This window comes from Oncorhynchus masou, chromosome 12, assembly GCF_036934945.1.
Source record: "Oncorhynchus masou masou isolate Uvic2021 chromosome 12, UVic_Omas_1.1, whole genome shotgun sequence".
Lineage (NCBI taxonomy): Eukaryota > Metazoa > Chordata > Actinopteri > Salmoniformes > Salmonidae > Oncorhynchus > Oncorhynchus masou.
This window is the reverse complement of record NC_088223.1, coordinates 71922800-71942803: the sequence shown is the minus strand read 5'-3', so window position 1 is coordinate 71942803 and position 20004 is coordinate 71922800. Positions and strand designations below refer to the sequence as shown.

Sequence of the window (20004 nt, the reverse complement as noted above, 5' to 3'; positions counted from 1 at the left end):
TCAAATCGCTTTGAGAGCATATGTCATTAACAGAAACAACTTGAATTGTTGCATCTCATTGTGTTATTGGTCTCCGGTGTCTAGCTAGCTAAAATGGTCCCTTTCCTAAATTAGCTATGGATGTAGATAGGGATTTGGAATTGTGGTTTTACTTAATTCTCCGTACTGGCCAATGATTATAACGATGATTCTGTTCCAACCATTAATTCATACATTGTTGTGCCCCTGGCCTGAGAGGATGGACGTTCAAAATGTAGCTAGATGTAGAAGGCTAATGTTAGCTAGCTAATGTTACCCATGAATGGAAGTTAGGCTAGCGAGCAAGCATTTTAGCCACGTAGACTAAGATAACAAAAAATAAAAGTGTGTACTGTGATAGTGTGATAGACATGAAAGAGAGGAGGATGGCATTGGTGTTTCTCTACAAGTAGGGTGCTTGGCTTCCCCGTTGATTTTTACCCATCCACTGCTACTGCTTAGGTTCCTATTTAGTCATAACCTTAACTGGCAAATGAATAAATCAACCACTTAATAGGTAGTTTTAAAACCACCCAAATGAAGCTACCTATGGAACACAGCAGATGAATCACTTGATATTGTCAAGCGCTCAATGTTTGTCACCTCTTTCTTAGCCACTCAGTACTATGACAAAAAACAGCCTTTTAAATAATTGTAAGCACAAAATCCTAGCGTTTGTCATGAAGTCAGTGCCAGGACATGAAGCAGTGCAACAGAGATATAGCTGTGTGGGAGTGTTGTTGTGAGCCCCAGGGCCTTCTGAGTAGGAGGCTTTCTCTCAGTCAGTCTGCATACGAATGGCTGTGTATGGCTAGACTGAGGTTAGTACGGTAGCTCACTTTGCCATTCAATCGCCACAACAGAGACTAAAAAAATCAGAGCATACAGGACAGGTATAATACAGTCAAGCTGGTGATACTCATAGTCAAGAATCTTACAATTCAACTTCTATTTCCCCTGAACAGCCTACAGTGTTGTATATTCAGTCAGTGTTTACCATACTTTGCATCTTGGTAGGGTTGTGTGAGGTAACGGCGGTATAGTATACATACCCTAATGCACATAACATATGCAACAGAACACTGTACAAGTCAATAGACCCCAACTGGATATGATATTAGTGTGTATCTTCTTCACCACTTCATAGCATCTTGTGTGTGTAGAAAGAGTGCTATTCAAAAGACACTGCTGGGTCCTCATATGGCAGTGAATCAATTCAGAGACCAGCTGTCTGCATTGGCCCTTTCATTCACCCAATGCTAATAACTGGAGGGAGAGAGCATGGCGGGGATGTTTACACGTTCTATCCAGCTGGTCACACCTATTTCCTGCCAGTCATTCACACCAGCTGGGACATTAGCAGAAGGTTCTACACCCCCTCCACACATTCAGGAGTTTGTCCTGTGTTGTGAAGGATGTGGTACATTCCATGTCTACGTTTTGAACAGGATCTGATTGACATGAAAATCTGTGGTAATAATAGACTACCACCACATATCAACTGGGAATCATATCAAATGTTATTTGTCACATGCTCCGTAAACAACAGGTGTAGACTAACAGTGAAATGCTTACTTACAGGCCCTTCCTAACAACGCAGAGAGAAAAATAATAGAAAAAAGTCATAAATACACAATGGTTAATGATAACTTGGCTATATACACAGTGTACTAATACTGAGTCAATGTGCAGGGCTACAAGGTAATTGAGGTAGGTACTGTATAATATTGAGCACACAGCCATGCAATCTCCATAGACAAACATCAGCAGTAGAAGGGCCCGCACTGAAGGGCTCAATGACTTTCAAATTGGCACCATCATAGGATGCCACCTTTACAACAAGTCAGTGTGTCAAATTTCTGCAATGCTAAAGCTGCCCCTGTCAACTTTAAGTGCTGTTATTGTGAAGTGGAAACGTCAAGGAGCAACAATGGCTCAGCCGCGAAGTGGTGTTTTATAATACATTTTTATTTAACCTTTATTTAACCAGGCAAGTAATTTAAGAACAAATTCTTATTTAACAATGACGGCCAAACCCTCCCCTAACCCGGACGACGCTGGGCCAATTGTGCGCCGCCCTATGGGACTCCCGATCATGGCTGGTTGTATACAGCCCAGGATCAAACCGGGGTCTGTAGTGACTCCTCTAGCAGTGAGATGCAGTGCCTTAGACCGCTGCGCCACTCGGGAGCCTAGTAAGCTCACAGCACGGGACTGCCGAGTGCTAAAGCGCGTAAAGTGTAAAAATCCTCTGTCCTCGGTTGCAATACTCACTATTGAGTTCAAACTGCCTCTGGAAGCAACGTCAGCACAAGAACTGTTCGTCGGGAGCTTTGTGAAATGGGTTTCCATGGCCTAGCAGCCCCACACAAGCACAATGGCAAGCTTTGTCTGGAGTGGTGTAAAGCTCGCCACCATTGGACTGGAGCAGTGGAAACGCGTTCTCTGGAGTGATGAATCGGGCTTCACCATCTGGCAATCTGACGGACGAATCTGGTTTTGGCAGATGCCAGGAGAATGCTGCCTACTCCAATGCATAGTGCCAACTGTAAAGTTTGGTGTAGGAGGAATAATGGTCTGGGGCTGTTTTTCATGGTTCGGACTAGGCCCCTTAGTTCCAGTGAAGAGAAATCTTAACGCTACAGCATTCAATGACATTCTAGGATTGTGCATCAGTTTAGTGAAGGCCCTTTCCTGTTTCATCATGATAAATCCCCAGTGCACTAATCGAGGTCCGTACAGAAATGGTTTGTCGAGATCGGCGTGAAAGAACTTGACTGTCATGCACATTGCCCTAACTTCAACCTCATCAAACACCTTTGGGATGAATTGGAACGCCGATTACGAGCCAGGCCTAATCACCTAACATCAGTGCCCTAATGCTCTTGTGGCTGAATGGAAGCAAGTCCCTGCATTAATGTTCCAACATCTAGTGGAAAGCCTTCCCAGAAGAGTGGAGGCTGTTATAGCAGCAAAGGGGAACCAACTCCATATTAATGCCCATGATTTTGGAATGAGTAGTTTGATGGGCAGGTGTCCACATACCTTTGGCCATGTAGTGTAAGTAGGGTTAAAGTGAATAGGTAACAGGATAGATCAAATCAAATTTTATTTGTCACATACACATGGTTAGCAGATGTTAATGCGAGTGTATCGAAATGCTTGTGTTTCTAGTTCCGACAATGCAGTAATAACCAACAAGTAATCTAGCTAACAATTCCAAAACTACTACCTTATAGACACAAGTGTAAGGGGATAAAGAATATGTACATAAAGATATATGAATGAGTGATGGTACAGAGCGGCATAGGCAAGATACAGTAGATGGTATTGAGTACAGTATATATATATGAGATGAGTATGTAAACAAAGTGGCATAGTTAAAGTGGCTAGTGATACATGTATTACATAAAGATGCAGTAGATGATATAGAGTACAGTATATACGTATACATATGAGATGAATAATGTAGGGTATGTAGACATTATATTAGGTAGCATTGTTTAAAGTGGCTAGTGATATATTTTACATCATTTCCCATCAATTCCCATTATTAAAGTGGCTGGAGTTGAGTCAGTGTGTTGGCAGCAGCCACTCAATTTTAGTGGTGGCTGTTTAACAGTCTGATGGCCTTGAGATAGAAGCTGTTTTTCAGTCTCTCGGTCCCAGCTTTGATGCACCTGTACTGACCTCGCCTTCTGGATGATAGCGGGGTGAACAGGCAGTGGCTCGGGTGGTTGTTGTCCTTGATGATCTTAATGGCCTTCCTGTGACATCGGGTGGTGTAGGTGTCCTGGAGGGCAGGTAGTTTGCCCCCGGTGATGCGTTGTGCAGACCTCACTACCCTCTGGAGAGCCTTACGGTTGTGGGCGGAGCAGTTGCCGTACCAGGCGGTGATACAGCCCGACAGGATGCTCTCGATTGTGCATCTGTAGAAGTTTGTGAGTGCTTTTGGTGACAAGCCAAATTTCTTCAGCCTCCTGAGGTTGAAGAGGCGCTGCTGCGCCTTCTTCACGATGCTGTCTGTGTGGGTGGACCAATTCAGTTTGTCTGTGATGTGTACGCCGAGGAACTTAAAACTTACTACCCTCTCCACTACTGTTCCATCGATGTGGATAGGGGGGTGTTCCCTCTGCTGTTTCCTGAAGTCCACAATCGTCTCACAATCGTGGCCACGCAGTCGTGGGTGAACAGGGAGTACAGGAGAGGGCTCAGAACGCACCCTTGTGGGGCCCCAGTGTTGAGGATCAGCGGGGTGGAGATGTTGTTGCCTACCCTCACCACCTGGGGGCGGCCCGTCAGGAAGTCCAGTACCCAGTTGCACAGGGCGGGGTCGAGACCCAGGGTCTCGAGCTTGATGACGAGCTTGGAGGGTACTATGGTGTTAAATGCCGAGCTGTAGTCGATGAACAGCATTCTCACATAGTTATTCCTCTTGTCCAGATGGGTTACAACAGATGGGTTAGGGCAGTGTGCAGTGTGGTTGAGATTGCATCGTCTGTGGGTTGACACGTTTAAATGTTTTCCTCACGTCGGCTGCAGTGAAGGAGAGTCCGCATGTTTTGGTTGCGGGGCCGTGTCAGTGGCACTGTATTGTCCCCAAAAAAAGCGGGCAAAACAAAAGCGTTATTTAGTCTGTCTGGGAGCAAGACATCCTGGTCCGTGACGGGGCTGGTTTTCTTTTTGTAATCCGTGATTGACTGTAGACCCTGCCACATACCTCTTGTGTCTGAGCAGTTGAATTGAGATTCTACTTTGTCTCTATACTGACGCTTAGCTTGTTTGATTGCCTTGCGGAGGGAATAGCTACACTGTTTGTATTCGGTCATGTTTCCGGTCACCTTGCCCTGATTAAAAGCAGTGGTTCGCGCTTTCAGTTTCACGCGAATGCTGCCATCAATCCACGGTTTCTGGTTTGGGAATGTTTTAGTCGTTGCTATGGGAACGACATCTTCAACGCACATTCTAATGAACTCGCTCACCGAATCAGCGTATTCGTCAATGTTGTTGTTTGATGCAATCAGGAGTAGGAACCCTGTTCCTGGGAGGGCCCAGGTACTACAGGATTTTGTTCTAACTAGGCACCACACCTGACCAACTGAGCTTATTGATCAGTTCAGTGATTGCCTAAATTCAAAACACCAGGTCTTTTCAGGTCGGTTAAATTAAAAATAGGAAGTGCCTGTGGCACTCCAGGATCAGGGTTGCCTACCCCTGGGATAGATTATAAACAGTAGCTGCAGCGTATGTGATGAGTGTGTGTGCTTGTGCTTGTGCATGGTGTGTGTTTCTATGTTTATTTCTATCAATTGTGCATGTCAAAATGTGTGCAGGCCAATGTAGACCTACATGCATGTCAATGTGTGTGTGCGTATCCATCCTCCGCCGACGTCATCGGCCAGCCATCCCTCAGTGGCCCCGCCCCCTGACTGTCTGTCTGGCCAGACCCTGTGCTTTGCTTTGCCCCCTGTGGGTCTGCTGCTCTGCTACTGAATGATAGGTAGCCTAGCAGTGGTAGCCTAGCAGTGGTAGCCTAGTAGTGGTAGCCTAGCAGTGGTAGCCTAGCAGTGGTAGCCTAGTAGTGGTAGCCTAGTAGTGGTAGCCTAGTAGTGGTAGCCTAGCAGTGGTAGCCTAGCAGTGGTAGCCTAGTAGTGGTAGCCTAGCAGTGGTAGCCTAGCAGTGGTAGCCTAGCAGTGCCGAGTTACTGGGAGCCGTATGTGCAGTCTGGTGATGGAGTGGCTGGCCTACATACAGCAGCAGCCTAGTTTGGCCATGTAGCTGTATACTGTCACACTCACAAGCACCTGACACCAGTACTACTGCTGCCACTGACCTGCTTCTCCAACTCTCTCCTTTATTTATTTATCATTTTATCATGTCTCTATCTTTCCCTCATCCTACAGCAGTCTTCCATTCCCTTTATTTCTCTCTACTCTAAATCAATTCAACTAAGTTGGCAGAGGGGTGAATGGGTAGCTATCTTTACCCACAGTAACATCTCTGTTCCTTTGGACTTTTCATTGTCATCTGACTTAAGGTCATTATGATGATATAGCAACCTACCTGGCAAATAAATAAATCAACCACTTAATAGGTAGTTTTAAAACTACCCAAATGAAGCTACCTATGGAACACATCATAGAAGATGCATCACTTGATATTGTTAAGCGCTCAATGTTTGTCACCTTTTCCTTGGCTCTTAACTGGCAAATAAATAAATCAACCACTTAATAGGTTGTTTAAAACCACCCAAATGAAGCTACCTATGGAACACATCATAGAACATGCATCACTTGATATTGTTAAGCGCTCAATGTTTGTCACCTTTTCCTTGGCTCTTAACTGGCAAATAAATAAATCAACCACTTAATAGGTTGTTTAAAACCACCCAAATGAAGCTACCTATGGAACACATCATAGAACATGCATCACTTGATATTGTTAAGCGCTCAATGTTTGTCACCTTTTTCTTGGCTCTGTACCATGTCAAAAAAATGCCTTTTCAGCCTTTTAAATAATTGGAAGCATAAGCACAAAATCCTAGCGTTTGTCATGAAGTCAGTGCCAGGACATGAAGCAGTACAACAGAGATATAGCTGTGTGGGAGTGTTGTTGTGAGCCCCAGGGCCTTCTGAGTAGGAGGCTTTCTCTCAGTCAGTCTGCATACGAATGGCTGTGTATGGCTAGACTGAGGTTAGTACGGTAGCTCACTTTGCCATTCAATCGCCATCACAGAGGCTGGAAAAATCAGAACATAATGTCCCTAACACCACTGCCACTGACCTGGTTCTCCCACTCTCTCTCCTTTTTATTTATTTATCATATTTTATAATGTCTCTATCGCTCTCTCAACCTACTGTTGTCTTTCATTCTCTTTATTTATTTATTTCTCTCTCTGGTTTTCTTATTCTCTTTCTCTTTCTGCTGCTCTCTTGTACTTGTCACCATTTCTCTATCTCTGTCCTCGTTTCTCTCTCCATCTCTGTCCTCGTTTCTCTCTCCATCTCTGTCCTGGTTTCTCTCTCCATCTCTGTCCTCATTTCTCTCTCCATCTCTGTCCTCGTTTCTCTCTCCATCTGTGTCCTCGTTTCTCTCTCCATCTCTGTCCTCGTTTCTCTCTCCATCTCTGTCCTCGTTTCTCTCTCCATCTCTGTCCTCGTTTCTCTCTCCATCTCTGTCCTCGTTTCTCTCTCCATCTCTGTCCTAGTTTCTCTCCATCTTGTTTCTCTTCTCCATCTCTGTCCTCATTTCTCTCTCCATCTCTGTCCATGTTTCTCTCTCCATCTCTGTCCTCGTTTCTCTCTCCATCTCTGTCCTCGTTTCTCTCTCCATCTCTGTCCTCGTTTCTCTCTCCATCTCTGTCCTCGTTTCTCTCTCCATCTCTGTCCTCGTTTCTCTCTCCATCTCTGTCCTCGTTTCTCTGTCCATCTCTGTCCTCGTTTCTCTCTCCATCTCCGTCCTCGTTTCTCTCTCCATCTCTGTCCTTGTTTCTCTCTCCATCTCTGTCCTCGTTTTTCTCTCCATCTCTGTCCTCGTTTCTCTCCATCTCTGTCCTCGTTTCTCTCTCCATCTCTGTCCTTGTTTCTCTCTCCATCTCTGTCCTCGTTTCTCTCCATCTCTGTCCTCGTTTCTCTCTCAAATCTCTGTCCTCGTTTCTCTCTCCATCTCTGTCCTCGTTTTGCCTGCCCTTTTTTAGATGATCTCTCTCACACACTTTCATTCTCTTTTCCGACCCCTCTGTTTTCTAATGACCGTCACTCATGCCATGCCAGCCTCATCTCCGTTCCCAGGGCACGTGCCTTTGTTGTATTAGCTAGTTGGCTGAGCAAAACCTCACAAACACTAACAAATGTAACCTTAACTGATTACTCTTCGTCAGTTAGCTAATGACAACATGTGTCAGATCATTATATCTCAGATGAATGATGCTGTTTCAACAGTCTCACTCCTTCAAAATAATAAGCATGTTTTTGGCAAGGTTCATTCTCTTCTCACTATAGCATTCTGGTTCCTTGGTGTCCTCCAGATCCTACAGTCTGCAACATCTCTTTTGTTGTGCAAACGTGAAGGGCCCTGCCATTGGCAGAGGACCATTTGATGCAACCTCCACCAAGGCTAGTTCCTTTGTTATTCAATGGCGGCGATTTGGTTGCAGTCTGTAATCTCAATTTGAAAAGGGGGGATGAAGAGGGAGAGGGCCCTTCTCCGCTGGGGGTGTTCCTGGGTGATCTGAAATCATGAAGGACAATGGAGAATTTCCTTCCCCATGGAGAGGTGTCTCCTTCAGTGACTTGGTCGGAGTCGCCGTCCTGTGTTGAATGTAGGTTTTAGATGTGGATTGGGAGAAGGAGGTGTCCTACCTGGCCAGACGGTGTGGGTGAGGGCAGTGGGGGGTGAGGTGTTGCTACATAGGGCCTATAGTAGATGAATCCAGATCCTACATGGGATGGTTGGATGACCTGGGCTCATTGGTAGCCAGGCAGTCATTTCCAGACTATTTAAATGGTTGCTGGGTTAGTTTTTAGGCCTATTTGAAATGACCTCACCATGATAGCTTGTCATCTCTTATCTTTGCTGTCTGGCTGTTGTTTCAGTCTTTCATCTTTTGATATGTGCATTTATTTTTAACCGCTTTGCTGGGGTGAAGGTAGGTAGACCTGTTATCGGGGCTCCGTTAATGAACCGTATAGAGGCTTGCTTTTGTTTTCATTGGTTTTGCCCAGAGGGAAGACATTAAGGATGGAGTCTGTCATTTGTGCTTGTTAGGGTAGAGAGTAGCTAGTGATGCCTGCCCACACCGCATACACACACACGCACGCAAACACACAAACACGTGCAGTCTGTGTGAGGTGCTGCAGTTGTTGCCCACAGACAAAGCTGACAATGTATGGCTTCTACAGCCCAGCCAACCTCTTTTTGTTTGGAGATGGGCGTCATTTTTCTCTTCTCAGGCTGACATGGTTAGACTAAGCTATAAGTTATTGATTGGGGCTTCTGAATGGGCAGGATGGCAATGATTAGACATTAGGTATCTATGGGCACAGTTCCTTTTTCATATCAATGGGGGTCACAGTAAATGAACGTTAGTAATCCCAGCTTGATTCCGTCAAAAGGCGATGTGTGTTTATTTGAACAGGCACGACTGATACAGCTAGCGCCTTTAATCATTTGAGATTGCGTTGACTGATTGATTGGCCATTTGGAATGGTACACACACACACACAAAGACACACACACAGTGTCAGCTCAGAGGTAACAGTGGACCTTAGTGTCATGGCTGTTGTCACTTTGACTGGCCACCATGGCGGTGACCCTTGCCCAGAGAGAGAGAGAGATAGCTCAGCACTTCCATTCTTCTCTCAGAGGGTGGTGAGTGCCCCCTACATATTGTGCCAGGCCCTAGGTCCTTAGTCAGCAGGCTTTACAGCAGGCTTACATGGCATGAGCCGCTTACCTAGCGCAAACTGCTGAGTAGGGATACAGGAGTGAGCATTCTGGACTCCCTCTGTATGGCTAGTGTGCACTGACAGTATAGGGCCCCTGTAATGGACAACATACGGGCATGGTCATTGTTTATGTGGCCAGAGGGGGAAATGTGGTAGCCCTTCTTCACAGGATGGAATCATCCAAAGAGTCATCCCAAAAATGTTACAAATTGGAAATCGTACATGAGACTGAATTACGAGATTGTCTGCTTCCTTCTTGCTGTTGTCTTGCAGTCAGACCAGGTGCAATGTAGACCTATGAAAAAGCATGGCATGTTTTTATTTGTCAAGGGTAGTTGGAATGCTATTTTGCTATGAAGCAGACTACCTTTTTAATCACGTTGCGTGTCAAAGCACGCGATCAGTGGTTGTGACAAAGGGTGTGATAAGTGGGTACAGTACCACAGTAGTGTACCCTTCCTCCATTTCTGTTTGTCTGTTATCTCTTCAGCACTGGCTTTGCCACTTTAGCCTTTGTGGTGCTGATGTCACAACCCTCTGATCACAGCATCTAATCAATCGCCTGTGAGTGTGTGTGTGTGTGTGTGTGTGTGTGTGTGTGTGTGTGTGTGTGTGTGTGTGTGTACGCGAGCGAAGCTAACCACTCTGCCATATGTTTGATTAGCTCAACAAATCTTTCCTCTCATTCAATTAGCAAGGTAAAGATCTCTTCTTATCATGTTCTTTTTGCTTCACTGACAGTTCCTTTCCTCAATGTGCTTGGTATATTGACGTTGACCACTCAAAAACTATATTTTGGTATTTGTTTCATTAGTCCACTGATGATACAGTCCTAAAATGTTTTTAATGTCAGAAATTATGTTTTCAAGAAATAGAACATTCAAAATTCAGAAAGGTTCACATATGACGTGTGTACAGCAGGTTATGTTTTAATTAGGCCTGTTTTAGAATTCAAAGCCACTGTTAACATTGTACAGGTGGATATCATTCCAGAGCTATTAAAAAGTGCAACACCAGTGAAAATGGAAAAGTATTCTAAGAAAAACTATGTCGTGAGTACATAAAATACATATGAGTACATATTTTTTAATTTTTTAAACACGATAATGTACATCAATGTTGACCATTTTGGTGCTGGAACAGTAACAGGCCACTGAGGCCAGTAGAAGTAGCATTTTACTAGCTCCGCCACTACTGCATACACATCCTGTCCTACACACCTTTCCTTCCCTCAGCTCCTCTTTGTGGGTGTTTGGTTGCCGTAGTCTATAGACCACACACATACATTTAGCTACACACTCCTGATGGAGAACATTGTATTGAATTGGGTAATAATTCACAACCACTTTCCACCATTCTTTAATAAGAGAGAACCTCAAGTAAGACTTGTTGGAAAGATTGGGTCAATGAACTAGTGTTTTTCAAAATGATTTTCCCACTCCGTGGAGTGTAGGTCTGGATCATTGTGTCTGTGTGCGTGCACATGTGTGCGCTTATGCATGTGTGTAATATTCATATTTGGCATTCTCAACACAAAATATTTCTGTCCTTTGACAATAAACATGATCTGTTATCGTGGATCCATATTAAAGTGTCCCCCCCCCAGGTGTGTGCCTCCCACCCCACGCCCCACCACGGCCCTCACCTGTGTGTTGCGGTGCTTCCCCTGCGAGCCGTCCTGGGCCGGCAGCCCCTTCCTGCACCGCCCCCATACTTCGCCCAGCAACAGCAACGCCGTCGCCCCTGAAACCGCCGCTGTCTCCCAGGCTGTCATCATGACGCGCTCCAAGACCTTCCAGGCCTACCTGCCCAACTGCCACCGTACCTACAGCTGCATCCACTGTCGAGCTCACCTGGCCAACCATGACGAGCTCATCTCCAAGGTAGGCTTTTTCGACAAGGACAAAAAAGTTGAAGTACATTTGTGAACAGGGCAGCTATGTCATGTGTATGAAGCTGCATAGCAGAGGAGCTCTGCAGTTGTAGTTAAACCCCATATTTTAACAGCTGTAAATCCTTATGCTGGCACACTTCCTAGCATCTACTGCAGGGCCTTAGTGTGTGTGTGTGCGGTTGCATTTGACCGAGACTAGATTCTGTCTCAACGCGATTGCTTCCATTTGCTCATTTGCTTACGATAACATTGGACATTCATCGTGTTCCACCAGGTTGACCCGGGTTCACTTTATTCCACCAGTTGTTGTGGTCATTATCACAGTAACGGCCCTGAATTACTTAACACATGTCAGGATCAAGAAAAAGCCCTTAATCCATTTAGCTTTGTGTGCAACTGCAAGAGAGAAATAACGAAGGAAATGAGAGCGAGATCAAACCATAAAAGAGAGGGGCGAGAGAGGTCATCATATTACTATCACCTCCTGGAACTCTCTAGACTAGAGCATCATGGGTAATATCCCCGGGTGGATGGAGAGGCCAGGCCACAAAGCTCCCTAATACACAGACACACACAGCTTTTCATAGACACTAGTGGGCTTTTATTGTAAGCCAGCAGCACATCAAAGCAGATTGACTGTTCACTCTGCAAACACACAGTTTCCATGGAAGCAGCATGTTTTTATGTCAGACTAAAATAAAGAGGGCAATGATTGCATGTGTGTGTGGCTGGATGATTTTGTGTGTAATATGTGTCTGTGTGAGAAAGCCAGAGAGAGAGAGAGAGAGTGAGAAAAAGAAAGGAGAGTTTGTAGGAGAAAATGTGTGTGTGTGTGTTAAACCATAGAGGCTTCATGTTTATCTACAATATATTAGATAGCGTGGAACATAGCCACAACACAGCTCCACACCAAACACCACACATACAGCACAGCTCCACACCACCCCATACATGACACTACACCACCCGCCACAGTACCACACTACCACATCAGCGCTGTCAAATCCAAAGCGACTTACAGTCATGCGTATGTACATTTTATGGGTGGTCCTGGCCTGTGAATCAAACCCACTGTCCTGCCATTGCAAAGCTCCATGCTCTAGCAACTGAGCTACATAGGACCACCCCATACCATATAGCTCCATCCCCCACACTACACCACAGATATCCATCCCCCCACCATACACACCACAGAGATCCATCCCCCACACTACACCACAGAGATCCATCCCCCCACCATACACACCACACAGATCCACCCAGGCTCCTGGTGGCTACGGAGCTACACACATGTCACATTGCGACACACACTACCAGCTTGGCAAAAGCAGCCAATCGTAAAGCCTTCTCCCTCAGGGCTGTTTTTTCTATGGCCATATGGTAGGGCAAAACTCTGACTCGGCCTATCAAAAGGCTTGTATTATGTGTCTCCTGTGAACTCCTTTGTCGTCGTTGAAAATACGTTGTCGTTAAAAGCTTGAATTGATATAGGTTAAAGGTATGTATGGTACATACCATAGAAGTGGCTAGGTAGGTACGTACGGTATAGGTAGGTATGTACGGTACATACCATATAAGTGGCTAGGTAGGTACGTACGGTATAGGTAGGTATGTACGGTACATACCATATAAGTGGCTAGGTAGGTACGTATGGTACATACCATATAAGTGGCTAGGTAGGTACGTACGGTATGTACGGTACATACCATATAAGTGGGTAGGTAGGTACGTACGGTATAGGTAGGTATGTACGGTACATACCATATAAGTGGCTAGGTAGGTACGTACGGTATAGGTAGGTATGTACAGTACATGCCATATAAGTGGCTAGGTAGGTACGTACGGTATAGGTAGGTATGTACGGTACATGCCATATAAGTGGCTAGGTAGGTACGTATGGTACATACCATATAAGTCGCTAGGTAGGTACGTACGTTATGTACGGTACATACCATATAAGTGGGTAGGTAGGTACGTACGGTATAGGTAGGTATGTACGGTACATACCATATAAGTGGCTAGGTAGGTACGTACGGTATAGGTAGGTATGTACGGTACATACCATATAAGTGGCTAGGTAGGTACGTACGGTATAGGTAGGTATGTACGGTACATGCCATATAAGTGGCTAGGTAGGTACGTATGGTACATACCATATAAGTCGCTAGGTAGGTACGTACGGTATGTACGGTACATACCATATAAGTGGGTAGGTAGGTACGTACGGTATAGGTAGGTACGTATGGTATAGATAGGTACGTATGGTATAGGTAGGTATGTACGGTACATGCCATATAAGTGGCTAGGTAGGTACGTATGGTACATACCATATAAGTGGCTAGGTAGGTACGTACGGTATGTACGGTACATACCATATAAGTGGGTAGGTAGGTACGTACGGTATAGGTAGGTATGTACGGTACATACCATATAAGTGGCTAGGTAGGTACGTACGGTATAGGTAGGTACGTATGGTACATACCATATAAGTGGCTAGGTAGGTACGTACGGTATAGGTAGGCATGTACGGTACATACCATATGTGGCTAGGTAGGTACGTACGGTATAGGTAGGTATGTACGGTACATACCATATAAGTGGGTAGGTAGGTACGTACGGTATAGGTAGGTATGTACGGTACATACCATATAAGTGGCTAGGTGGGTACGTACGGTATAGGTAGGTATGTACGGTACATACCATATAAGTGGCTAGGTAGGTACGTACGGTATAGATAGGTATGTACGGTACATACCATATAAGTGGCTAGGTAGGTACGTACGGTATAGGTAGGTATGTACGGTACATACCATATAAGTGGCTAGGTAGGTACATACGGTATAGGTAGGTATGTACGGTACATACCATATAAGTGGGTAGGTAGGTACGTACGGTATAGGTAGGTATGTACGGTACATACCATATAAGTGGCTAGGTAGGTACGTACAGTATAGGTAGGTATGTACGGTACATGCCATATAAGTGGCTAGGTAGGTACGTATGGTACATACCATATAAGTCGCTAGGTAGGTACGTACGGTATAGGTAGGCATGTACGGTACATACCATATGTGGCTAGGTAGGTACGTACGGTATAGGTAGGTATGTACGGTACATACCATATAAGTGGCTAGGTAGGTACATACGGTATAGGTAGGTATGTACGGTACATAACATATAAGTGGCTAGGTAGGTACTTACGGTATAGGTAGGTATGTACGGTACATACCATATAAGTGGCTAGGTAGGTACGTACGGTATGTACGGTACATACCATATAAGTGGGTAGGTAGGTATGTACGGTACATACCATATAAGTGGAAAAACAATACCATGTTAGCATATCATTGAGATGTTGTTAATGGGATAGAGAATGGGATACCTTTGTTTTAGGAACGTGAGTGATGCCATGTGTCTGCCTTGATGCATCGCTGTGGAAAACAGGTGGGAAAAACAACAGTCCATTAATGTCTACTCCTGTGATAGGATTGTGACTTTTCTCATCCTGTTCTCCCTCTCTCTTTGTCTCTCATCCAGTCCTTCCAAGGAAGTCAAGGTCGAGCTTACCTCTTCAACTCAGTGTAAGTACTTGAGCCTATTTTTATTATTCTCCAAATCAAACCCCCATTTTATCACTTTGCCACCACTCTCTATTTTTTACATTTTATTTTCTTCACCTTTCTCTCCATTTATCACACTCCTCTTGCTCTCTGTCTCAGGGTGAACGTGGGGTGTGGACCAGCAGAAGAGAGGGTTCTGTTGACAGGGCTTCACGCGGTGGCTGATATCTACTGTGAAAACTGTAAAACTACGCTGGGCTGGAAATACGTAAGTAGCTAATTACATAGGAATCCCCCACAAACAGATCTCTAGACATGCAGGTGTATAACACATCTATAGACATGATAAACAAATGCCCCACATTGCTGGTGTCCCTGGCTTCGCTTTGTGGGGTAACTATCTGGGTGTGTGGAGGTCAGTGAGAGAGACCCGGGTGGTACGTGGCCTTGTAGTGTTTTATGGTGTTGCCATCTGTGTGATGTTATTAATATCCTCCACGAGGCCTAATGCTCCAGCACTGTCAAGGGGCCAAAAGTGCTGCTGCCGACCTAGTACACCCATCAACAGGGGGATGATAAGCACACAAACACACACACTCTCACCCATGCATATGCACATACAAGCACTCTACGTCACACGCACACTACGTATTTTATTAGGATTACGTATAAAATAACAAGAAAGGGAGATTACCCCAGATAGAAAATCACACTGTTCACATTCACGACAATGCTCCAGTGTGTGGGGCGGCAGGGTAGCCTAGTGGTTAGAGCGTTGTACTAGTAACCGCAAGGTTGCAAGTTCAAACCCCCGAGCTGACAAGGCAGTTAACCCACTGTTCCATCATTGAAAATAAGAAATGGTTCTTTACTGACTTGCCTGGTTAAATAAAGGTAAAATAAAAAATAAATAAATAGAAATGCTCCAGTGTGTCTCTCTTTCTCTCTGCAGGAGCATGCCTTTGAGAGCAGTCAGAAGTACAAGGAGGGGAAGTTCATTATCGAGCTGGCCCACATGATCAAGGACAATGGCTGGGACTGAGGGGGCTTACTGCTAGCTCATCCACATGGCCCTATTCACCTGAGACACAGCTCATGTACTCCCACAATACACAGTGTAATGGTGTGTGTGCGCGAGTGTGCGTGCATGTGTGTTTACCAGAATGATAATCTCCAGTCTAAAGCATATACAGATATGCACAAACACACACACACAGTTGCACAGAGACGTGTGTTTGTATTCACTCTGCATGCTGAAGCTTTTCCAGGCCTCAGGGTGGACAGGAGCCCACAGGTTAAGGGTTATAGGTCATAGGTTATGGTCTCTCTGGGGAATGAATGAGATGAACAATGACCATGGTAATGGACAGACAAGAATGGACCCCTCCAACCCCCCAAGACCCACTAACCCTACAATGAGGTGAAATTCTGTTCAACATTCCGTTTTTTACCTGCAATCACCCTCACTACCCTACATGGATCCTTCCACATTAATGCATTTTTTGGTTACTATGTTTCAATGGACTCCATTGAATTAGGAATTAGAATCATTGTATAGTATCTCTATGATGGGCAGACTCATGGAAGACACCAACCAACCAGAATCACCAGACTTCTTGAAGCCTGAAATCGTCCAAAACTCCTTTCAACCAAATCAGCACCTTATCGTTCGGGATTGAGTTTGAAACAGATTGTCATAAATCTAATACTGCTTGATTGTTCATCTTTGCTGTTCTTAGTTTTTTTATTCGAGCATGTGTTTAAGCTATGGATATATTTGTTAATTTATTTGGTATTGTTTGGGGACAATCCCCTTTTCCCCCCTTGTTAAAAGGTAGTAGCTTTGTTGGTTCCTCCCTCACTTCCAATGGTAGCAATCTTAAAAAGGAGGTGTCATTCAAGTTGTCATCCCTTTGCCGATCTGGGTGTGCTATTACCACCCTCTGTGAATGTTTTAGTAATGGCAGTGTGTGAGAGGAACCCAGGTTGCACAAGGTTTACATGTCAACAGTCTCAAAGCAATGCAGACATGAAGGTGATGCAAACTGATGAGGAAATTAGGCATGTGAAGTGCCCCTTTCCTAGACGCTGATCTGAAGTCAGTGTTGTGTCACCCCCCATCCCCCCAGAGGTTAAGGTTAGGATATGGAGAGGGAAAGCTGATCCTAGAGCTGCAACTTCTAACACACACCTCACACAGACTGATGGTTGTGAACTGGTGGTTCTCTGTTTACCTGGGTTTGCATCCTCCACTGCCTCCTTGCTTATTTGTTTTGTTGTTGATTTTATAATATTTGAGAATTACAACATTTAAAATGGACTTTCTACAGTCTGAAACAGGAGAACCAATCGAAAGCCACAGAATACCCAATCAGAGGGTGTCACACATCCCAGCACAACAACCAAAGACTCCCATCAACAATAAGTTGACCAAACAATGGACCTTGCGATTGATTGCTAGTATCAGGAAGTTGCCGAATGAAAGATTGTGATTGGCCGAGAGCCACTGTCGAACCTTGGCCTTTCTCTGTGAGATAATGCATTGTTTGGTTGCGACAATTACAATGTTAATAGCTGTATATTCACTATGAACATGTGCATTATTATGTAATGATAAACAGTATTACACCATGTAAATAGCCATATTCAATGTTTTATTTATTCAATTGATGATTATTTTAGTCTATGCTCTGCTGTCTGTCTTGGGGCCCCTTGGACAGTTAGATTTCCTACTTTTTTACTATTTGGAGAGAGAAAAAATAAGAAAAAAAGTATTTTGCAAAGGAAGGAAAATTGATGGAAATATACAGTATGGAGACTCAATAAAGATTCTCATTTGATCGATCTGAAACAGAGGCCAAAGTATGTTTTATACTCACCTGGTTGCTAGTCTTGTACTTTAGCCAACCCCTTTGGCTTTTGAGATGACAACAACCACAGGTAGCCTCGTGGTTAGAGCATGGGGCCAGTAGCTGAATGGTTGCTGGATGAAATCCCCCGAGCTGACAAGGTAAAAATCTGTCGTTCTGCCCCTGAACAAGGCAGTTAACCCACTGTTCGCCGGTAGGCCGTCATTGTAAATAAGAATTACTTCTTAACTGACTTGCCTAGTTAAATAAAATAAATAAAAACCACAAATGAGCTGGCTAAAACAGAAACAGATCTGGCAACCAGGGTCATTGTATTGTACATACAGTGCCTTCAGAAAGTATTCATACCCCTTGACTTATTACACATTTTGTTGAACCTGGATTCAAAATGGATTCAATATTTCTTTCTTACCCACATTCACACACGCACATGCACAGACACCACCCCATCATGATAAATTGAAAACATGTTTTTAGAAATATTTGCACATTGAAAATGAAATACAGAAAGATCTAATTTACATAAGTGAGTCAATACATGTTAGAATCACCTTTGGCAGCGATTACAGCCGAGAGTTTTTTGGGGTAAGTCTCTAAGAGTCTCTAAGTCTCTAAGACACCTGGATTGTACAATATTTGCGCATTATTCTTTTTAAAATTCTTCAAGGTCTGTCAAGTTGTTTGTTGATAATTTCCAAGCCGATCTAAGTCAAAACTGTAACTAGGCCACTCAGGTACATTCAATGTCGTCTTGGTAAGCAACTCCAGTATATACAGTACATGTGTTTTAGGTTACTGTCCTGCTGAAAGGTGAATTTGTCTTCCAGTGTCTGTTGGAAAGCAGACTGAAGAAGGGTTTCCTCTAGGATTTTACCTGTGTTTAGCTCTTTTCTGTTTATTTTTAAACAAAAAAACATCTTAATCCTTGCTGATGACAAGCATACCAATAACATGATGCAGCCACCACCATGCTTGAACATATGAAGTGATATTCAGTGATGTCTTGTTGGATTTGCCACAAACATAAGGCTTTGTATTCAGAACAGACAGTTCCTTTCTTTGACACATTTTTTGCAGTTTTACTTTAGTGCCTCATTGCAAACAGGATGCATGTTTTGGAATATTTCTGTACACACAAACTTCTTTTCACTCTGCCATTTAGGTTAGTATTGTGGAGTAACTACAATGTTGTTGATGCATCCTCACAGCCATTAAACTCTGTAACTGTTTTAAAGTTACCATTTGCCTCATGGTGAAATCCCAGAGCTGTTTCCTTCCTCTCCGGCAACTTAGGAAGGATGCCGGTATCTCTGTAGTGAATGGGTTTATTGATACACCATCCAAAGCGTAATGAATAACTTCACCAAGCTCAAAGGGATATTCAATGTCTGCTTTTTTTCTTTTACCCACCTAGCAGTAGGTGCCCTTTGCGAGGCATTGGAACACTTCCCTGGTCTTTGTGGTTGAATCTGTCTTTGAAATTCAGTGCTCAACTATAATTGTATGTGTGGGGTACAGAGATGAGGTAGTCATTCAAAAATCATGGTAAAGACTATTATTGCACAAAGAGTGAGTCAATGCAACTTATATGACTTGTTAAGCACATAAAATAAAAATAACAAAGGGGTTGAATACCTATTAACTGAAAACATTTCAGCTGCTCATTTGTAATTAATTTGTTAAAAAATAAAAAATAAACAAACAGTGGGCCTCCCGAGTGGCACGGGGGTCTAAGAGACTGCATCGCAGTGCTAGCTGTGCCACTAGAGATTCTGGGTTTGAGTCCAGGCTCTGTCGCAGCCGGCCGTGACCGGGAGACCCATGGGGCGGCGCACAATTGGCCCAGCATCGTCCGGGTTAGGGGAGGGTTTGGCCGGCAGGGATGACCTTATCCCATCGCACACTAGCGGCTCCTGTGGCGGGCCAGGCGCAGTGCACGCTGACAAGGTCGCCAAGTGTACGTTGTTTCCTCCGACACATTGGTGCGGCTGGCTTCCGGGTTAAATGGGCATTGTGTCAAGAAGCTGGTTGGGTTGTGTTTTGGAAGACTCACAGCTCTCAACCTTCGCCTCTCCCGAGTCCGTACGGGAGTTGCAGCGATGAGACAAGACTGTAACTACCAATTGGATACCACGAAATTGGGGAGAAAAAGGGAGAGAAAAAATAAATAATGAATCGAATGTAATAATATAAAAATATAAAATAATTATTCGACT

General features: G+C 44.3%; 1 protein-coding gene across 1 annotated transcript; it reads left to right on the top strand.

Annotated features, from left to right (window-relative positions):
• Positions 1–11073: 11073 nt before the first annotated feature.
• LOC135550784 (protein yippee-like 1) lies at positions 11074–19026 on the top strand. Its single transcript, XM_064981897.1, has 4 exons — positions 11074–11347; positions 14896–14939; positions 15078–15186; positions 15871–19026. Exons 1-4 carry the CDS (start codon positions 11240–11242, stop codon positions 15958–15960), a joined length of 351 nt encoding a protein of 116 aa, XP_064837969.1. The 5' UTR covers positions 11074–11239; the 3' UTR covers positions 15961–19026.
• Positions 19027–20004: the final 978 nt, after the last annotated feature.